Here is a 21672-nt window from a genome sequence, read left to right as displayed (position 1 = left end):
ATACTGTGGTGGAAGACAGTAACAAATATTATAGTCACACTTTAACTGTAGACATACTACACCTTCTATAGACTGCCATGAACCATCCTATGAGCTGATTCTCAACATGTCAACTGATGTTTATCTTTCTTTTCACATGCCATACAATGCATCAATAAAGTGCATTTGAACTGAATTTGAAATTGTGACAGGTCTAGGGATGAGTTAATATTCAGTAAAGGTTTTAATTATATCATTTAATTATTGTGTTTATTGCTTTATAAATAATTAATAAATATTGTTTTAAATTGTCATAAAATGTAATTTATAGGCCTAGCGATGTTTTGTTTGTAGAAACTTCGACACTCTGATGTTATGTGACGAGTCAGTGAGGCAATCTTGTTGCTGCGTGTGGTTTTGAACGTTACTTCCTGTAACCACAGCGAGCACTGCTGAGCCCGAAAAAGCCCCAGCTAACATTAGACCGAAAAAAGCAGCGACGGGGGAAGAGAAGCGAAAGCGGATCCGTCGGACGTATCCCACTTTCAGCCCTGATCTGCTTCCTATTACTCCCACTTATTCGCGCGTCGTTCTTTATTCTAAGAGGATGCATCTTTTTATACGACTTAACTGAATCTGCTCGGATTCTGCTTGAGTAAAGCGAACCCGTATTTCTACCGACGGCGACGGATTATTTTTTCCCCCGCCTCGTTTTTTGTCGCGTGATAGATAGATCTTTAGTCTAATACTTTACATTAACGTTCGTTCTATAACGTTGCGTTTGCGTGGAGAGCTTGGCGGAAGATGGGCTGTTTGGGGAACAGCAAGACCGAGGACCAGCGTATTGACGAGAAGGCTCAACGGGAGGCGAATAAAAAGATCGAGAAACAGTTACAGAAGGAAAGGCAGGCTTACAAAGCCACACACCGGCTGCTTTTATTAGGTAAGATCCTGCAGATGGACGCACGAAGCGATATGGCGTGAATGTGGTCGATCCTTATCGATAATGCCTTTGACAGGTATTGAATAATGCAATGGATTGGACAACTGACATGGATTTTCCAATTTCACCTTTCTAAGGAAAGTGACAGGAGAAGGGTACTGTCCTGCGCTGACATCATCATATTGCTATTGTTTTATTTTGTTTTTCTTTCATTTGTTTTTCTGTCAAAGGGGCTGGAGAATCCGGAAAGAGTACGATTGTAAAGCAGATGAGGATCTTGCACGTCAACGGCTTTAACGCAGAGTAAGTATTCGTTATCCATTTTTAATCCTGGTGTGGTACCAGATTTGGCCTGCAGTTTTGATACGATAAATCGTTTACTATAATTTTAATGATAAGCAACGCCTCGGCTATATTTTTATATATTGTGCTCGAGAGTCGGCCAGTTGGACTGTGTCAGACTGTGTCCGACTGAATTACTAATAGCTGTCAGCCAGATAAAGGCCTCATAGTGGTTTATGTGCTGTGTGGATAGCTAAATTCCAAGGTTCCATTTCTAATTAGCTCCATGTTCAGTAAGAAACGGTCCCAACGGATGTAGTGTGCACTCATCAGTGATGCTTATACAATGCAGATAAAAATACAAACTTTAGCACTAATTCAGATGATGCAGATGACAGCACTTATAATATTTCCATACGCCCTTCCTTTGGAACCGAAACCTCCATCACTTCTTATTCTGTTATTGCTCTAACTGTGACCAATCCTCTGCATTAGGATAATTCTGAAATAATTTATTAATATTAATGATATTTAGGGTTTTAGGTACTGTTTGGGTTCCGGGAAGTGATGGTGGCTATGGGATTGTAAATAATTTATATTTATAATAAAATACTAAATATAATAATAAATAATAAAGTTTTTCATGTTGTTTTCAACCATTATCTTACCATATTTGTGAAAGAAAGCTGGCAACTAATATTGGCACCCTTGGTAATATTGGCACCCATCGTAATTATGAGCAAAGAATGCTGTGAAAAATTGTCTTTATTGTTTAACCTTTTGATCTTTTGTTTTAAAAAATCCCCAAAATACTCTGCTCTATCCATCCATCCATCCATCTTCAACCGCTTACTCCTTTTCAAGGTCGCGGGGGAACCTGGAGCCTATCCCAGGGAGCATCAAAAAAAATCTTTGTTAAATATAGGTGTGCATCAATTATTGTCACCCTTTTATTTAATATTTTGTGCTACCTCCCTTTGCCAAGATAAGTGCTCTGAGTCTTCTCCTATAATGCTTGATGAGGTTGGAGAATACATGGCAAGGGATCTGAGACCATTCCTCCATACAGAATCTCTCCAGATCCTTCAAATTGTGAGGTCCATGATGGTGGACTCTCCTTTTCAGTTCACCCCACAGTTTTTCTATGGGTTTCAAGTCAGGGGACTGGGATGGCCATGGCAGGACTTTGATTTTGTGGTCAGTAAACCATTTTTGTGTTGATTTTTATGTATGTTTTGGATCAGTGTCCTGCTGGAAGATCCAACCACTGCCCATTTTAAGCTTTTTGGCAGAGGGATTCAGGTTTTCATTTAACATCTGTTGATATTTGATAGAGTCTGTGATGCCATGTATCCTAAAAAATGTCCAGGTCCTCTGGTAGAAAAATAGCCACAAATCATTAAAGAGCCAGCACCATATTTAACCGTGGGCATTAGGTACTTTTCCATATGGCTACCTCTCTTTGTGCACCAAATCCACCTCTGGTGTTTATTGCCAAAAAGCTCTATTTTGGTTTCATCTGACCATAGAACCCAATCTCATTTGAAGTTCCAGTAGTGTCTGGCAAACTAAAGACACCTGAGTTTATTTTTGGATAAGAGTAGAGGCTTTTTTCATGAAACCCTTCCAAACAACTTGTGGTGATATAGGTGACTTCGGATTGTAGTTTTGGAGACTTTCTGACCCCAATTTCCAGTTGACTGGAACTTCTTAACTAATTGATTTTCAATGCTTTTGCAATATTTTTATAGTCACTTCCCATTTTGTGAAACTCAACAACCTTTTCCTGTACATTACAGCTATATTCCTTGGTCTTACCCATTGTTATGAATGACTAAGGGAATTTGGCCTATGTGTCACCTCATATTTATACCCCTGTGAAACAGGAAGTCATGGTTGAACAAGTTCCTAGTCACCCAGTTATACTAAAAAATAATTAAATATCAATGGGAATATACTTCAAATATATTTACGAGTGCCAATAATTGTGTGCACACCTATATTTAAAAGATATATACTATGGATAAACCTGTGTTGTGTTTGCAATTTTTTAATATCAATGAGAGCAGAGTGTTTTTGTGAATATTTTGAACAAAAGATCAAAAGGTTAAACAATATGCACAATTTTTCACAACCTTCTTTGCTCATATTTACCAAGGGTGCCAATATTAGTGGACAGCACTGTACATAGGTAGTTATTTTGAAAATGTAACCAAAGGACATAAAGGAGACAGACACAGAATGTCTTGATTTATTTCAACATTTATTTTAACTGCTGTATTCACATGTAATGTCTTTTTTATTTTTAAGAGGTCAGCACGTTTTACATAGTAATCCTATGGAGTAGACAGTGTTTTCAAAAATGCTCTGAGCCTCTTTTGAGCCTCAATTGAGGTATTTTTCTGTAACATCAACAAGCTAGATTCTCTGGCTAAGATAAATTAATTCAGTGCATGAATATCTATTTAAGTTAGCTAGGTTAGCAATTTCTTTAGTTGTAAAATAGACTACATTTAGTTATATCTTTTCTCTATCTGCAATCACTGTTATTAACTTCCTCAAAAACTACTTCCTAACAAAATAAATGTTTTCTTCATTTATTCTTTGTTGAGGCTGTGCGCTCATTGTACATCATGGTACCTTTTTTATACATTCACCATAAAATTCTCACACTAATTCATCCCAGTTCTGAAGAATTGTAATGGTACTTTTTACATATATATATATATATATATATATATATATAGTTTGTTCACTTGTTTATTCATATTTTTTCTCAGAGAAAAGAAGCAGAAAATATTGGATATCCGAAAAAATGTGAAGGATGCCATTGTAGTAAGTCCTTCTCCAAATTCAAAACATGCCAAGTTAAGAACTGTTTTTTTGTGCCCCAAGTGGCTGTTACATCAAATAATCCCATATGGTTAGCAATGCCGTTAATTCCACATTTGTCCTGCTTTGTGTTTTTTTTCTAGACAATAGTATCGGCCATGAGCACTTTAATACCCCCGGTGCCACTTGCCAACCCGGACAATCAGTTTCGAGCCGACTATGTAAAAAGCATAGCGCCACTTTCTGACTTCGACTACACAGAGGTAAGGAGTGTGGTATCTCAGTCTGGGTCTGATCTCTCAGTATGTGGTCTATGAATATGAAAATGGATGGAGTGTTTACTGTAACTGTATAGTAAGTAGCTGCAGGTGGGTAGTTGATTACATACTACGTTCATGCAATGCATGTAAAAAGAAGAAAAAGAAATTCAGTGTGACAATAAATGATTATGTCAATATATGCTATAATAACCTCCGCATAGGCTAGTGCTATAGGTGGTATGCGTTTTGGTTCCATGTTTTTTCATTATATCACTTGGCTAATCAGGTGAGGGTTGAGATTTGGGAGTATTAAAGCTGCTTGCTGATGTCACCATCTTTTCTCTATCCATCATATTCTGGTCTCTTGTTGTATCATAATACATGCATGGTTTTAGTATAATGTGCCAGAAGTTAAACACCAGGATGCTGTTGATATCTTTTTTGTTTTTTGTTGCTAATTCATGTCAGTAGAGTAATATAAGGTATATTCAGCATAATCCAGCATTTATTTAATTTGTTTATTTTCAGGAAACATAGACATGGTACCTGCATCATAGATCCTATACCCCTACTTTTTATTAGTAAGCGTAATGATTTGTTAGTTGATAATAGTTGATAATGTATGTTGATACACAACTACACTTAGCAGTCACTTTAATAGGAACACCTTTAGACCTGCTCATTCATGCAATCATCCAATCATGTGGCAGCACCCCAGTGCATAAAATCATCAGTTCAAGAGCTTCAGTTATCTTGAGATAGTTTCAGTTGTAATCACTCATCAGAATGGGGAAAAATGTGATCTCAGTGACTTTGACCATGGCATGGTTGTTGGTGCCAGATGGGCTGGTTTGAGTATTTCAGAAACTGCTGATCTCCCGGAATTTTCAAGCAAAAATTCCAGTGAGTGGCAGTTCTGTGGAAACACCTTGTTGACGAGAGAGGTCAGAAGGAATGGCCAGACTAATTCGAGCTTACAAGAAAAGCACTCCTTACAACTGTGGTGAGCCAAAAAGTGTCTCAGAGTGTACAACAGGTCGGAACTTTAGGCGGATAACCTACAGCAACAGAAGACCAAATTGAGTTCCACTCTTGTCAACCAAGAACTGGTCTGATTAATTTTAGTTTTTGCCACACCATGCAAATAATAGGACCAGAATTTGGTGTCAACAGCATGAATCCATGGTCCCAACCTGCCTAGTGTCAACAGTTCAGGCTGGTGGAGGTGGTGTAATGGTGTGGGAAATGTTTGAATGCCACAGCATATCAACTAGTATTGTTGTCCTTGTGCATCCCATCCCATCCTTTCCTCAAATACTTCAGCAATTGCATGATGTAATCATGTTAACTTGGCCCAGAATCTCAAAGGAACATTTCCAAGAATCTTTAAGGAACATTTCCAACACCATGTGGAATCCATGCCAAGGGGTGTCAAAGGTGGGTCCTTCCCAGTGATATATTGTGTTCCTAATAAAGTGGCCAATAAGTGTATGCTTGCTTCAGTGAGCTATGCTTTCTTATAGAGATGGATGTGAATAAACCTCTGGTTTGTGTGTCAACAGTGTAGGAGTGAATAACAGAGTATTCACAGATTTCATGTGGTTGAGGGCTGAGAGTCGTTATTTGCATGTATCTTTGTGGTGCTTTTTCTATTTAAGACAATTGAGTCTTAAAATGTGTTAGGGATGTCATGAGTTTTATGTGACTCATTCAAAGGTCCAAAGCTGATAACAATGCCTTTTTACTCTGTTCTTTACTCACATAAAGATAGATCACTATTGTTCTTCTTCCTGCTTTTTTTTCTTACCCTGATTTTCCCTGTAACCCACAATTCTCTAAATGGGAGCTTTACAGAATGAAAAAAAAAAAAAAATAGAAAAAATGAAGAAAAAAGTAGAACTGAAGTAAGTAAAAAGGAAAATAAAGAAATGTATAAGGATAATATATAGAATAATAATTTTACCACATCATCTGCATACACATTCTGCATGAGGTTCTTTGGCCTCATAGTTGAGCTTCATCCCTCTCTGGTGATCTGGGCTTAAGTTGCATAATTATATTTCACACTTTCTCATTTGTTCTTTTGGCTTTTTCTAATCTGTGTCAAACATTCCAGGTAATAACTGTTTACTAGTTCCTGCATTGCTTAGGGACATGATTTGTGTACCTTGTGTATACCAGACTAATGTTAATTTATCCTTCTTACAGGTTTGTGTTAATCTCTTGTTGACATAGTAGCTGTATTTTTACTCTTCATACCCATAAAATACTCCATATAGTATAGTATACTTTAAGTCTTTGAGGAAAATAGTTTTGTATTGAACTTTGGACTGAAGGTCAGTGTGATTGTAGTCATTATAGCTTTTTATCTGTTGACTCCATACCCTGTACTGTGTGTGTGTGTGTGTGTCTGTGTTACTGGGGATACTGTACACTGTCTCTCAAAACATGAACAGTAGGAGATGATTTGGCTGCAGCTCGAACTCTATTAATTAGGTCTGTCGTATAATGGTAAATTGATTTTTGCTGGTGATTGTGTATTGGCTTGTTGCCTGTTCAGTGTCTTACAACAAATGACATATACATCTGTCTCTATCCACACAGATCATTCAGAACTAGATTGCTATATAATATAGTTTGAAATAAATAAAGCAATATAGGCCTGTGAGTTGAGGTAAGAGATGGCCAAATGTATTTGGCTTTGGACTTTGGTTTGTGGTCAAGCCTTTGGCAAACCTGAAGGAGACACTGTTGCAAGGATTTCAATTTGATTGAGTGTGACTGGCTATTTTGTTCAAATCTTCTTGTCATTTGTATAACATGCATTAGCACTGCTTAGATAGCAAACTAGAATGTGACTGAGACAAGAGTGCATATTTATGAATATGAATAGCACCCCCAGTGGCCAATTTGAGTGAGATTGCATACTGCTTGTAGGTCCCTCCCTGAAAATACCATTCAAGTTTCATGACCAAAGTTTAATTGGAACCTTGCTAACTAAACTAAATCCATGTTTTTTCAGTAATTAGGGTTCATGAAATATTCATTTACAGATTAATATATTCATTAGGGATGTGACGGTGAGGAAATTTCCCACTGGTGACAACACCAGAAATACCGGTATCACGGGGGGTGCTTTTCCCTCTTTTCCCTCCTCGCTTTTAAAGTGCTTATGAATGCCGTGCGGCTGTGCGCATTTCACTTTCGCTTTCTAATTAGCGGCAATTTGATGGGCAGTTGCTTGAATGGTGGGATCATTATTATTCTTAATGAAAAACACAACAACAACAACAACAAAACAGTACAATGACAAACTCGTTTATATTAAACATAGAACTTTTATTAACAAAACGAATAAGACGGATGTATTAACAAAACGAATAAGCACAGCATACACCATGTTGTATTATAAAATAACAAATAAATTACACAGTAAAATAAAAAAGTGAAAATCAGCAAACACTGTGGAACCAAATAAATAAGAAATGTATATAAACCCGCTTATGTTAAACATAGAACTTTTATTAACAAAACTAATAAGACAGCTTGTGGTGCGCTTGAAGGTGTGTGTGTAAATTAGAAGTGTTGCCTCCAGATGCTGCCACCTTCATCAGACAAAGTTTACAGATTGCCTCATTAATGTTTGCAGGTTCCCTATTAACATTGGGTTTAAATCCAAAACATTGCCAAATAGGCACTTTTACGTTTCGCTTTGAAACCAAATCCTCCGCCATCGTCTTGCCAGTCACCTCTCCAAACTCTTCTTGTCAGTCATCTTGCCTCACTCTCATCAAGTGATAAAATAAATCTGACACCTTCTGATCTGGGCTGCAACTCTCACCCTGTTACAAATGGCACGCTCTGCCTTTGTGGCCCTCCGCCGAGTCCACACTTTGGTGACGTCAGCTAATGGAGACCTATGGGGCGCTAAGGCGCGAGTCCATGAGGGCAGTGGGGCTACTAAAAGATGGCTTTGGGGACGGACTTGACATCATGGCTCCAGAAAGAGGAAGATGTTGCCGGTTGTTGTTGTTTTCACTGTCGTGCTAGCCAGATGGCTTGCTATGCAGAGACATCAGCTTGCTGTTTGAAGACATTGCAGAAGGCAGGATTACTGCACATTCGTGCACATGCTTATGGCATACACAGAGCAAACAATAATTGGCAAATATTACAATAGTGGTATAGCAGGAAAACCTCTTACATTAAAATTATAAAATTGCCCCCACCCAAAAAAGGTAATCATAAGACTATGTATTGCTATTCACATACCAAAACACATATAAAGTCTCGATAATAAAAGTAAAATTTGTATGGGGAAGGATTTAAATAGTACAGGATTAATAATAACTGAATACTTACATAGCGTACAATTGGGTGATTCAGTAAAGTAACAGCTTGACATGTGAATTCCACATTTACAATAGCTTTATATAGGATATGATGAACCATAAATACAAAAACAGCATCGTTTTTAAAGATAACCATTGACAATGCCCATAGTTTGAAGTTCCATTCCATTTTAATTGACTATAATTTCACATTTTTTATCTTCAAACTATATAATGAAATATTACTAAAAGCTAGAGCTACAGTTCAATTACATCATCATTGTTAAATCATTGTTAATTATAAAAACACAAACTTACACTTAAAAATCTTCTTCTCTGTCATGTTGGCTAAAACCTTCAATCAAAACTCCTCCTCAGCTTCCCGCGTCAACAAAATTCCTGCTCTGCTTTCTGATTGGTCTGTTGCAAGGACTGTTGGGTACTAGACAGCCATGAGCCTGCAGCAGTGCAAGAACCCTCACAAATTATTGGAGCAGACAAGTACCTAGGGAGGAGGAACTTTCCTTTTCGCTGCTGCTGCTGTCATCATGTCTTTCTCGTACTCTGCATGCTGTTCGGGGTGTCTTGAGTTTAAATGATAAATTAAACTTGTAGTGCTGTAAGTTTTTGCAGATACACCCCCTCTAGACAATTCAGCAGAACAGTGTCTGCAAACGGCCATTTTTGCGTCTTTCTCGGATACATTAAAATGCTTTCAGACTGCTGACATCTTTGCTGCATTTACACTATTTAAGTCAACATTACAGTTTTAATGCAAAGTAATGGCAGAATTCAACATAACAACCATACTAATGCCAGAAGCATAATCGCATATCACCCTAACATTACTGTATTTTATGCACTCTGCTTAACTAAAGTGAAACAACAATGAAAATAGCACAGTCGTACTTACATAATATGCACACAATATGCACCTTAATAAAGGAAAGTAAACTAACCAACCACTAAATAAACTTAATGAACTAAATAAACTTAAAACTCTGTGGTTCTTCAGTGTCACACAAATTGCTAATCCTCTCACAGTAGCACTGAGTTTGGTGCTCCTCAGTGGCACACTCTGACTGGTCAGCCCTGTGAAACATATTTACAGGGAACACAGGCTCTTTAAAACATGATTATCTCAGCTGATAACATATCCCATCTCTCACTTTTCCTGGTGATGTATGCAAACAAACTCATGCACGCACTTGCACGCATGCGCGCACACATACAGCCCAGGGTCCAAAAGTCAGCCATTTTCTGAGTATGCAGTTTTTGTTAGGCAATATTTCTTCCCCAAGTATATAATTAGAAAAATAACTTGACAAAGTTTTTAATTTTGACCAAGAATTTGAAAAAACTAACTGATCCTCCTATATCATCCTCCTATATCTTTTTAGCTATAGCACTCCCTATGGGCCATTTGTTATGAAATTTGAGGGGTGGCCAAAGAGTGTCCTAGTGACTATGTATGGTAAAGTTTGTAGAAATTTGAATTTACATTCAGAAGTTAGGGCACATTTAGTACATACATGAAGCGGCTTAAAATGTTATTGGCCTGTTACAGTTTTGGCCAATCAAATTTGTTTTGCCAGATTCAATATTTTATTCTGATCAGAGCCTAGGAATAGTTTTAAAAAGATTTTTATTTATTTATTTTAGAAGGACTTAGGACTTATGCTGATAAAACACGTTTTAATCTATTTCCTACAGATGTAGATGTAGTACCAAAAGGTAAATTCATTTATTATAGCACCCTCTTGTGGTGGGTGTAGGTCATTTCATTTGCCTCAGTAGGGCAATAGGCTATGGGATCTAACTACCAAATCTGGTGGCAATATCTCAATAATAGCTTTGTCTTTATAACTTTGGAAGTAAATTAGGCTCCACCTCATTGGAATTTATTGACTTGTGGTGGCCATATAGGCGAAAGATGTTTGTTATTCCCAAACGTATCTAAATTTTTGTGCAAGTATAAACAAAATGGGAAGGTTATCGGGGAAGACAGCAAACGTCAGGATAGAAAACTCAAAGCAATATGCCATGAAAATAGAAAATGCACAACAAAACAATTGAAAAACAAATGGACAGAAACAGGAGTCAATATTTGTGACAGATCTGTAAGAAATCGGCTAAAGGAAATGGGATTTACATATCGAAAAGCCAAACGAAAACTAGCACTAACACCTAAACAGAAGAGAACAATGTTACAGTGGGCTAAAGAGAAGAAACACTGAACTGAAAATGTTTCAGTGTACACTTAAACAGGTGTACATTGAAATTTTGGACACTTTTGTCATTCTATCTTTTTTCAGGAAAGGCATAACAGCTCAACGACATGGCCAGCAAACGGTCTGGATTTCAATCCGATTGAAAATTTATGGTGGAAATAATAATAATAAAAAAAAAGTCCATGACAAGGCTCCATCCTGCAAAGCTGATCTGTCAACTGCTATTTGAGAAAGTTGGAACCAGCTTGATCGTGAATATTGTTTTTCATTAGTGAAGTCCATGCCTCGAAGAATTCAGGCCGTCATAAAAGCCCGAGGAGGAGCAACAAAGTACTAATTGTGATATTTTTGTTGATTCCATAATTTTCTCCTCAACATTGAGTGAGTTCCATAATTTTTTCCTCTATTTGGTCTGGAAGAAAATATACCCATTAATTAAAACAATTTAATTTACTTTGTCATATGTTTCATGAAGCCAGAATCTGTGATTTATTTATTTACTAATTATGTTATGTTTGTATCCAAAATGCTCCACTGTGTGGAAGGGCTTGGGGAAACTGGTGCAAGTTGCTTAAAAGGTTTAGTTAAATTAAGTTTATTGTCATTATATGGTGTATTTGCGGGCTTGCAGTGTAACTTCTGTCGTTTATTATAACAGAAGTGATCTGTTAGTAACGAGGCCACGTTGCTCCTCACTCGCAATGGGAGCGCAAGTAAGATCTGTAATGTCTAATTAAAACACTATGATCAAAAGTAAAACAATATGCCTAAAAGCAGTGAGTAACGGAAACCATAAGGTGCAGTGCAAGGGAGTTTTTATTATTAATTTAGGTCTGTAGTTTAATTCAGTGCTTTTTGTGCACCCATAAAAAGTAATGTGTGTGTGTGTATATATATATATATATATATATATATATATATATATATATATATATATATATATATATGTATATATATGTATATATATGTATGTGGGGGGGATAAAATAAAGAATGACAGTTGTGTGTGTGTGTGTATATATATTATTTATTCTATATATGAAGTATTTATGTATTATTTTATATAAAGCAGTACATACATACATACACACACACACATATAAATATATATATATATACACATACATTATATATATGTGTGTGTGTGTATTTATGTATAACTTTTTATAGATGCAAAAAAGCACTGAATTAAACTACAGTCCTAAATTAATAATATATATATTCTAGTATGTATGTGTGTTTATTGGGTTCTTTTCAGTCTTATATAATTGGACAAACAGTTGTATAAAGTTTTAGTCTTAACCTTTTAACCCCCCCCCCCCCATTAATCGAAAAAATAATCGGCGAACTATATATATATATATATATATATATATATATATATATATATATATATATATATATATATAGATATTTAGATAGAGAGAGAGAGAGAGGGAGATAGATAGTTACTTATATGCTGTGGAACTGTAATCTAATACATTCTGTTATTTTTGACTATATGATTCTTTCCATTCAATGACTGACCAACTAATACTCCCCCCTCCCCCTATTTTTTTCTTCAAATTATTATTATTATTATTATTATTTACATATTTGTAATACTTTAACTAATTAAAGTAATAAAAATCCATAAAAACATTTCAACATTAATTCATGCAAAGGAGGGTTAGGCCAGTCAGACTCATTTGTCTAGCCTGAGTAGCTGGAGGTTGTACTATGTACTGAAGTTTCATGTCTGCAGGACTATGTTTTGTCTGCATGATCAGTTTTAGCAGAGAAGAAGAAGTAGAAGAAGAAGAAAAAAATCCTAACAAAAACAATAGGGTTCCAAGCACTATCTGCTTGGCCCCCTAAAAAAATTAAAATCCTAACAAAACCAATAGGGTTCCAGCATATTTGGAACATTTATATAAGGTTTGATAAGTTTTTTTTTGTTTGTTTGTTTTTAAATCTAAGCATTGGTTAAGCTTTGAGTAATTTGATCATAAATACATAAAAACATTATTATATGTAACATATCATATATAACATTACACATGACTATGTGAATTTATAGCCATTCTTGGTAAAGAGAATTAAACTAGCCATATCCACGTGGATTTCCATATCCTCTCGGATTTCTTTTTCTCTCATTCTCATTTTTCTTGCTTCTTGGTCTGTCTCACACTTTCTCTGTTCATGGCAGTAAAATGCACACTGCTTTCATTCATACTGTATCACGAGCCTCACTGGGTCTAAGCCCTCAAGTGTTTCATTCCATCACTCTCTCTGTCTTCCTAGCTCTCAGTCTCAATAGATCAGTTTCTTTAGGAAAAACACACATACATCCAGATAGAAGGAGAGATGTGGAATTCAAAAATTAAAAGATGGACCATTAGCATATCCTTGTCATTGCTGCCTTATGGTTAAATATTGAATAAAGTTGAAGTTCTATTATGTAATTTTATTAGTTTATATATGGAGTATTACATAGGGAACCTTCTGAACCTTGTTGGTTGGATAAATGGAATTCCTGTATAGGATTTTTATTGATGAAGATATATTGTTTTGACTAGACACTTCTTTTAGCTGGCTAGACTTAACTTGGTTTTTCAATTAATCATTAAATAAATCATTCTAGTAAATGATTTAATTGTATATCTTTTAAAACTGTCAGGGTCTGTTCCCTGTGTTGGGACAAAAAGTGGCAAAAAATAATTTATAGGTCCTCACTTTGCCAGTAAAGGAAGTGCCCACTGTAGGGTTTCCGTTTCTATGCTCACTTTCCCTCCTTGTGTCTTCCTGTTAATCCTGTATCCTGTGCTCCTTTGCTTTGGTCTGGATATCCATTTCCTGCAGACCCTTGCTCAGTGCTGCTAAATTCAACCCGAGAACTGAGAACTGAGAACTTTAGGGAGCTTTCTCACCTACTCGATCAGGAAAAGGACAGCTCAAGAGGAAATCTTAATTTCTCTGTTTGAACTCTGTATTAGCCAGAAATGGTCTTGGATAATGTATACTGTTTAGGTGAATCAGATGTGATATGAGTAGAGAGGTGGCATGTGAGACATAGTATATACAGTGGTGCTTAAAAATTTGCAAACCCTTTAGAATTTTCTCTAAATCTTCATAAATATGACGCAAAATATGCATATACTGTGCTAAAATAGTATAATGCAATCAATTTTGTTTCTGTTGTTGGGGTACAATATACTACTAATTTTGTTTACCTGAATATTGACATTACATATACCAAAAGCAGTCATACTCACCTTAAACTGGCCTACAGAAAATGGTAGTGCAAAGATTTAGAAATGAAGAGACCAATGCTGATTTTCTTTTGGAATTGATTGTAAATTCACAACAGACACTACAGACAATAGTAAGAAGCTAATAATTCTGAAAGTGAAAATTTTCTGCAGAGTACTTGTAGCTTTGCTAACTTTATTATTGACTTTATCTTTAAAGTACTTAATAATACTTGTGCTTTTGTTTTGTTCCTGAAGTAAAATATCATGGCATCACGATCGAACCATGACACAATACAGGCTGTGATGGCTCAAGCTGATGATGCATAAAAAGCATGCCTTCATTTCTTTTCCTGCCCCATGTCAAGAAGAGGACAAACTGGAGTACAAATAAGTCACAAAAAATTTTAAAAAGGGGAAAAAGGATATTTTCACAAATTACTGAAAATAAATATTATGAACCTAGAAACCTTTTGAATGAGATAAAATAAACAGAAATCAACAGAAAAGCACAAGTATACAGCCATGTGAAAGAAAAAGTACAACCCATAGAAATTGTTGGCTTTTTTGGACAAGCAAACGTTTGATAATCTTTGAAACAGTGCCTATTAATGAAGTTGATGTACTTGAACAAAACCAACAAAATCAACAGAAATATCCATAGATTTGATATTCCTTTCTGGCCTCAGAAACTAGTATTGCCCTCTTTAACAGAAATAACTTCTTGTAGGCGTTTTGCATAATTGTCCACTAGGCTTGCTGGAATTTTTGACCACTCTTCCATGCAATATTCTTTCAGCTGCAAGATGTTTGAGGGTTTTCTTGCATGCACTGCCCATTTCAAATCCCCCCACAACATTTAAATTGGATTCAAATTCGGGCTTTGACTAGGCCATTCCATAACCCTCAGTTTCTTCTTTTTGAGCCATTCCTTGATGGATTTGCTAGTGTGCATGGGGTCATTATCCTGTTGAACTACAGTCCTAAATAAATAATATATATTCTAGCGTGTGTGTGAGTATTGGGTTCTTTTCAGTCTTATATAATTGGACAAAGAGTTGTGTAAAGTTTTAGTCTGTTTGTGGATTTTATTTTAAATAAACGAAAAAATGGTACTTAAAGTTTGCCCCCCCCCATCCGATTAATCAAAAAAATTTTAAAAAGTAAATAAATAAATAAAATAAATCGACCAACTAATCGATTATTAAACATAATTGTTAGTTGCAATATAATATACACACACACAACTGTCAAAATTTTAAACACACTCATTCTTTATTTTATACCCCTCCCCCCACTCATAGACACACACATTTTAGAATAATGATAAAGTCATTAAAACTCTGGAATAACACAAATGGAACTATGGGAATTATTTTGTCATTAAAAAAAATCCTAAATAAATAAAAATAATTAAGTATTTTAGCATCTTCAAAGTAAACACCATTTTTGCCTACATTTCCATAAATGTTCTTGGCATTTTCTCAACCAATTTCTCGAGGAATCACCCTGAGATGCTTTTTAAACAGTATTAAAGGAGCTCCAACGTATGCCTGTTGGCTGCTTTTTGGAATATTTCGCTCCAACTCATCCATTTTAAAAAAATAATTTTTGTATATAAAATGTTAGTTTTTTAATGAAAGAAATTAATATGTTGACACAATTATATTTTTGTCTACAACACAGATTTCAAACATTTAATCTGTGTGTGTGTGTGTGTGTGTGTATGTGTATGTGTGTGTGTTTGTGTGTATTTGGGCTGGACGTAAGGAGACAAAGCATGGGAAAAAAGAATTTTCACTGTATTCCTTATTTTACAACAGATATGTTTGTTTTATGTGCACAAACCCCCAGAGGCCAAGTTGAGTAAGACTGTATCAATTATTAGGGCAAATTCCCTTAGTCATTCATAACAATAGGTAAGACCAAAGAGTATAACTGTGATGTGCGGCAAAAGGTTGTTGAGCTTCACAAAATGGGAAATGGCTATAAGAAAATAGCACAAGCATTGAAAATGCCCATTTCCACCATCAGGGCAATGATTAAGAAGTTCTAGTCAACTGGAAATGTTATGAGTCAACCTGGAATTGGACGTGTCTATATTGTCTCAATGCACTGTGAAGAGGATGGTTCGAGTGGCCAAAAAGTCTTCCTGGTTCACAGCTGGAGAACTGTAGAAGTTAGTTGCGTCTTGGGGTCAGAAAGACTCCAAAACTACAATCTGAAGTCACCTACATCACTACAATTTGTTTGGAAAGGTTTCAAGAAAAAAGCCTGTAATCTCATCCAAAAAAAAAAATCTCAAGCATCTTCAGTTTGCCAGACACTACTGGAACTTCTTAAGTAAATTTTGCATTTCATTTGGAAATCAAGGTCCCAGAGTCTGGAGGATTAGTGGAGAGGCACAGAATCCAAGTTGCTTGAAGTCCAGTGTGATGTTTCCACAGTCAGTGATGATTTGGGGTGCCATGTCATCTGCTGGTGTTGGTCCACTGAGATTTCAGAGCACTTCATGCTTCCATCTGCTGACAAGCTTTATGGAGATGCTGATTTCCTTTTCCAGCAGGACTTGGCACCTGCCCACAGTGCCAAAACTACTAGTAATTGGTTTGCTGACCATTGTATTTCTGTGCTTGATTGGCCAGCCAACTCGCCTGACCTGAACCCCATAGAGAATCTATGAGAGACACCAGACCCAACAATTCAGATGAGCTGACAATCATGTGTGAGTGAGCACCCTGTTTTATTTAAAAACAAAAAACAAAACAGGGATCTATCAAAGTCTGATCTTCACAACACATGTTTGTGCAAGTGTATCATGGCATGGGCAAAGGAGATTTCTGAAGATCTCAGAAATCACTGCTGAGATCCCACTGCTCTCCAAAAAGAACATTGCTGACTGTCTGCAGTATGCTAAAAATCATGTGGACAAGCCAGAAAGCTAATGGAAAAATGTATTGTGGACAGAGGAGACCAACATAGAACTTTTTGGTTTAAGGAAAACACTGCATTCCAGCATAAGAACCTTAGCCACTCTGTGAAACACAGTGGTGGTAGTATCATGGTTTGGGCCTGTTTTGCTGCATCTGAGCCAGGATGGCTTGCCATCATTAATGGAAAAATTAATTCTGAATTATGCCAGTGAATTCTAAAGGAAAATGTTATGAGATCTGTCCATGAACTTTCTCAAGAGAAAGTGTGTCATACAGCAAGACAACCACCAATACACAAGTTGTTCAACCAAAGAATGGTTAATGAAGAATAAAGCTAATGTTTTGGAATGCCCAATTCAAAGTTTTGACCTTAATCCAATAGAAATTTTGTGGAAGGACTTAAAGCAATCAGTTCATGTGAGGAAACATGAACATGAGGCAGCATTGCAGAGTTGAAGCCAAGGTTAAAATTCCTCCAAGCCGATGTGCAGGTCTGATCAACAGTTACCGGAAACATTTAGTTGCAGTTATTGGGGTCACACCAGATACTGAAAGCAAAGCTTCATGTGCTTTTGCCACTCACATACATACATAATATTGGATCATTTAAGTAATATCGGACCAATAACTAGTACTGGATCATTTTCCTCAATAAATAAATGACCAAGTATTTTATATATATATATATATATATATATATATATATATATATATATATACACAATCTCATTTGTTTAATTCGGTTCTCTTTATCTACTTTTAGGACTTATGTGAAAATATGATGATGTTTTAGGTCATATTTATGCAGAAATGTAGAAAATTCTAAAGGATTCACAAACTTTCAAGCACCACTGTAGAATGATTCCTGAGAGAGAGATTAGTGATCATACTGGATGAGCTATGTGATTGAATCCATTATCTCTGTATTTTCCAGTTCCTCTCTCCCTGTCTTGTTTCTTTCTCCTGCCCCAAGGTTCAGAGAGGTTTTTTCATCTCTGTCATACTGTCAATTGCTAAAAATAGTCCTTTCATTTGTTTATGACTCACTGTGGCCTTAGGTGTGACAGGCATAGCTAAACATGAAGAAAAAGGTAAACTTATTTGTCAGAAACGCTTCATTTTCAACCCAAAGAAACCAAATATGAACAAAAATAAAAGTTGGGTTAGTGCAGTTAATGGCCACATTCACACTGCTGATACTTCAGCCTTGTTTTCTCTCTATGGTCTGTACAGACTAAACATATAATAAGAATCCTCTATATTGCCAATATCCTATATTTCTACAAGAATAGTCCAATATGTAATTATCACTTTAATCGCTATAGACTTGTTTTAATTTTACAATATAGCTTACATCCTGGGTTCATAACAGCTTATAAAATAGCCTAGCACTTAATCAGGCATATCCTACATTTTGCATGATGATTAACATGATCGCTGTTTTGAGTTACCGAATTAATAGAATAATGCCAATCATGCACCAACACATCCTGGCCGAAAGCATTCTCTGGTTGAAAGTGTCTCTGCCTCGTCTGTGAATCAAATTGGACAGTCAATTGTATGTATGTTCTCAAACGCATGCTAACTCTCATGGTAGCACTGAAATTATACATCAGCCTACACGTCACATGATCTTGTGACATGGTCCTTAATCACTCTTACCTGTGTCTCGTTATGCCTTATTAGCGGTCTCACAAAGTTTGATGTTTCGCCATGAAAGAGGAAGTTGTTATAACGCAAACATAAAATGTCCAATCTGCTCCAAACTTCTGTCCTGAAGACATCTACTTGCCAATATTCAGTTATAGTGATAGCGCCACCTACTAGCCACAGGAAGTGACATGTTTTGTCACTTTTTTGAATAAATGTAAATGTAAATGTTTTACACTGATCTATTCCTAGCAACATATAAAAATATGCCAGCAAATTCTAAACATGCTAGCAACATCCTAGGCATGTTAAAACATGCTAGCAACACTTAGATAAGTGCTATTACTGTGCTATTACTGCTACTAAACAGGAAGTTGTTATAACCACTATTTACGTTCTAGTATTTGGTCTCACTATCAAGCTTTTCTCATTGTTATTGTCACATGTTGCTGTGTGTGCCAAGCTGTTTCCTATAGTTTGCATGTTTCTTGTAGTTGATGTTTAGGGCCCACCCTTATGTTTATTTTGTTTGTATTTTGCATAATAAATTATCAGCACTTGCATCTGTCTCCACCACCAATATCTGACACTAACATAGTTGTGTAGATGTTTTCACCCTAGCTTATCTACCTGCTTGCTGCCTCCAGTGGCATAGAACTGCTGTGGTCCATCAGGAAGGCTCGTATAGCATACAAATCAAGCCTCATGCTATTGAGTAGTCTGCAAAGGAGTCAATTATTCTAAACAATACCTGGCCAGCACTCTTGATTGCAAATTTTTGTGGTAGTGGCTGAACGTCTGCATCAGTTTAGCCAGTTGGCAAGGGTCTAACTTTTTTGTGGGCAGACCCTTGTGTTGGTGCTGTTTGACAATGAACTAAGTGAATATTTTTTGAGATATAATGCTGAGGTGCCTCAGTGCAATTTGATGAATCATGCCTTGGAAGCATGGGCATACTTTGATATAACATGAACTGTTTTTTTTTATTGTTCTGGGCTGTCCAGTGACACCAGTGTGGCCCTCCTGCATCCATCTGCTATTACAGGTTTCTGAAAGTATCGCGAGCGGAACTTAAAGTAAAGTTCAGCAATGGTGCTGCTGGCAACATGTTCAGACTGCAGTTTTTGGGAAACTATGCAACTTACTGAATCTTTCAACTGATTGGGCTCATCAGTGCTTGCAGCAGCTCAGTAATCTCATCATTAGTGCTTCTGAGTCTACCACTTCATCTAGTATGCATGTGCTTTTTTCAGCTTTAATGTGGTTTTGCATGTACATAAGGGCGCTTTAATGTAGCTGGTACATTGGGGGATAGCCCAGTCATACACATAATGACTATAAGTTGAGTTTGGCATTCAAACAGCTGCCTAACTTGCTTACTGATTTACAGAAAAGGTTGGGAACGTTGACAAACTAAACTAAAAAAAAGAGGCATATCTTCTTTGGTAATATAGTAATTGTGGTGAATACAGTAATAAATCAAATGTAGAATTAACATTTGATTTATTAAATTTATTTATTACAAAGGTGCCATGTTCTAAGTTGTTTAACACATCGAGATAAATATCAGGAAATGAAAACTGAAATTCTGATCTTCTCATATACATCTTTTGATCTCAAACACGTGTACAGTGTACAGCAGTCAGTGTACAGTAAAAACAAAAGAATTGAGAGATTCTTTGTAGAGAATTGTAGAGCTGCAACAACTAATCGATAAAATCGATAATAATCTATTATGAAAATCGTCGTAAACGAATCTTATTATCGATTAGTTGGTCTGCACATGGCACGGGATACATTTACTCATTGTTACTTCTGCCCCTAAAACACACATTGGAGAATACAGACCAAAGTTTTGTCCCAAATTACATACTTTACACTTAACTATGCAGTCTATCGTCTAGTGTATGAATTTTAATTTCTCTCAAAGGGAACACTAGGGGTGCTTCTCATTTCAAATATGTGCATCCTCGTTTCCTTTCCTCGCTTCCTTTCCTTGCGTCTTAGCTCCAACCCCTTAGGATGTGAGGGAAGGATGCAAGGATGAGATGTGAAGAGAGAGGGATCGAAGCAAGTCGAAGGAATATCCTCGCTCTCTCAAACATCACTTCAAAGTGACGTCAATTAATGATGACTGTGCTCAGCTGGATTACCTCACTGCAATTCAGGGATCTGCCATTATGTTGTTAATAACAACATTCTTAATAATAAATAATGCACTGATAGTATGTGAAATGTCTGGGTTCTTCAACAATGAATTAATGAATGATACATAATTTATTGCATCTTTTGTGCAGCTTTGCATATCCAAACATGCCAGGATCAATAAATTACAAGACTCAATGTAAGCATATTATTTAATTATATTTCAGACAAAATTCCATCACGTCATCAAAGGACTTTTTGTTTGAGATTGTGGCAGATGTAAAGGAGGAGGGGAATTTATACGTGCATCAGGTTTTTTGACAAGAAACACTTCCACATAGGATACATCTGTGTATCCTCATTCCTCACCTCCTCATGGTGCAATTAGAGAATTGATATGTCCTTCAAGCTGGTTGACTTCAATTGATTTCTGGGTCATGGTCTATAGGACAGAAGAGAGAGGAAACGAGGAATTTGAGTATTGAGAAGTACCCTAGCTGTTTTTTACTAACCGGAAGAATAAGCCGCTTTAGCAGAATACCCAGAGTAAATGAAAACAAATTTCTTCAGTTTACTGTTTATATCAGCTTATGTTTTATGCTAAACATGGCCTCAGTCACCGTTAGACAGAGGCATAATTGTCAAGTGACAGCGGAAAAAAAAGTGTGCGACCCTCTAAGGTATGGGAGCGTTTTATATTAAATGCCGTGGAGAAGACCTGCAAGTAACCTGCAAACTTTGAAAGCAGAGCTTGTGTAGCACGGAAGCACAGTAGTGATGCACGAGCACAAACTTACGTAAACTTATGCTCCACGGTCTGCAAGGAGTTGGGGAAATTGGTGTGAGTTGCTGAAAAG

General features: G+C 36.4%; 1 protein-coding gene across 1 annotated transcript in view; it reads left to right on the top strand.

Annotated features, from left to right (window-relative positions):
• Window positions 1-427: 427 nt before the first annotated feature.
• Window positions 428-21672, top strand: part of gnal (guanine nucleotide binding protein (G protein), alpha activating activity polypeptide, olfactory type) — a 105034-nt gene continuing 83789 nt past the window's right edge. Inside the window, exons 1-4 of the mRNA XM_053611915.1 lie at window positions 428-922; window positions 1153-1225; window positions 3985-4039; window positions 4180-4299. Coding sequence (XP_053467890.1) covers window positions 784-922; window positions 1153-1225; window positions 3985-4039; window positions 4180-4299 — 387 coding nt within the window. The 5' untranslated portion in view covers window positions 428-783. The remainder of the gene's footprint in view (window positions 923-1152; window positions 1226-3984; window positions 4040-4179; window positions 4300-21672) is intronic.

This window comes from Ictalurus furcatus, chromosome 23 (genome assembly GCF_023375685.1).
Source record: "Ictalurus furcatus strain D&B chromosome 23, Billie_1.0, whole genome shotgun sequence".
Lineage (NCBI taxonomy): Eukaryota > Metazoa > Chordata > Actinopteri > Siluriformes > Ictaluridae > Ictalurus > Ictalurus furcatus.
Note: the sequence above shows the minus strand (reverse complement) of the source record. Positions and strands in the feature narration are given on the sequence as shown.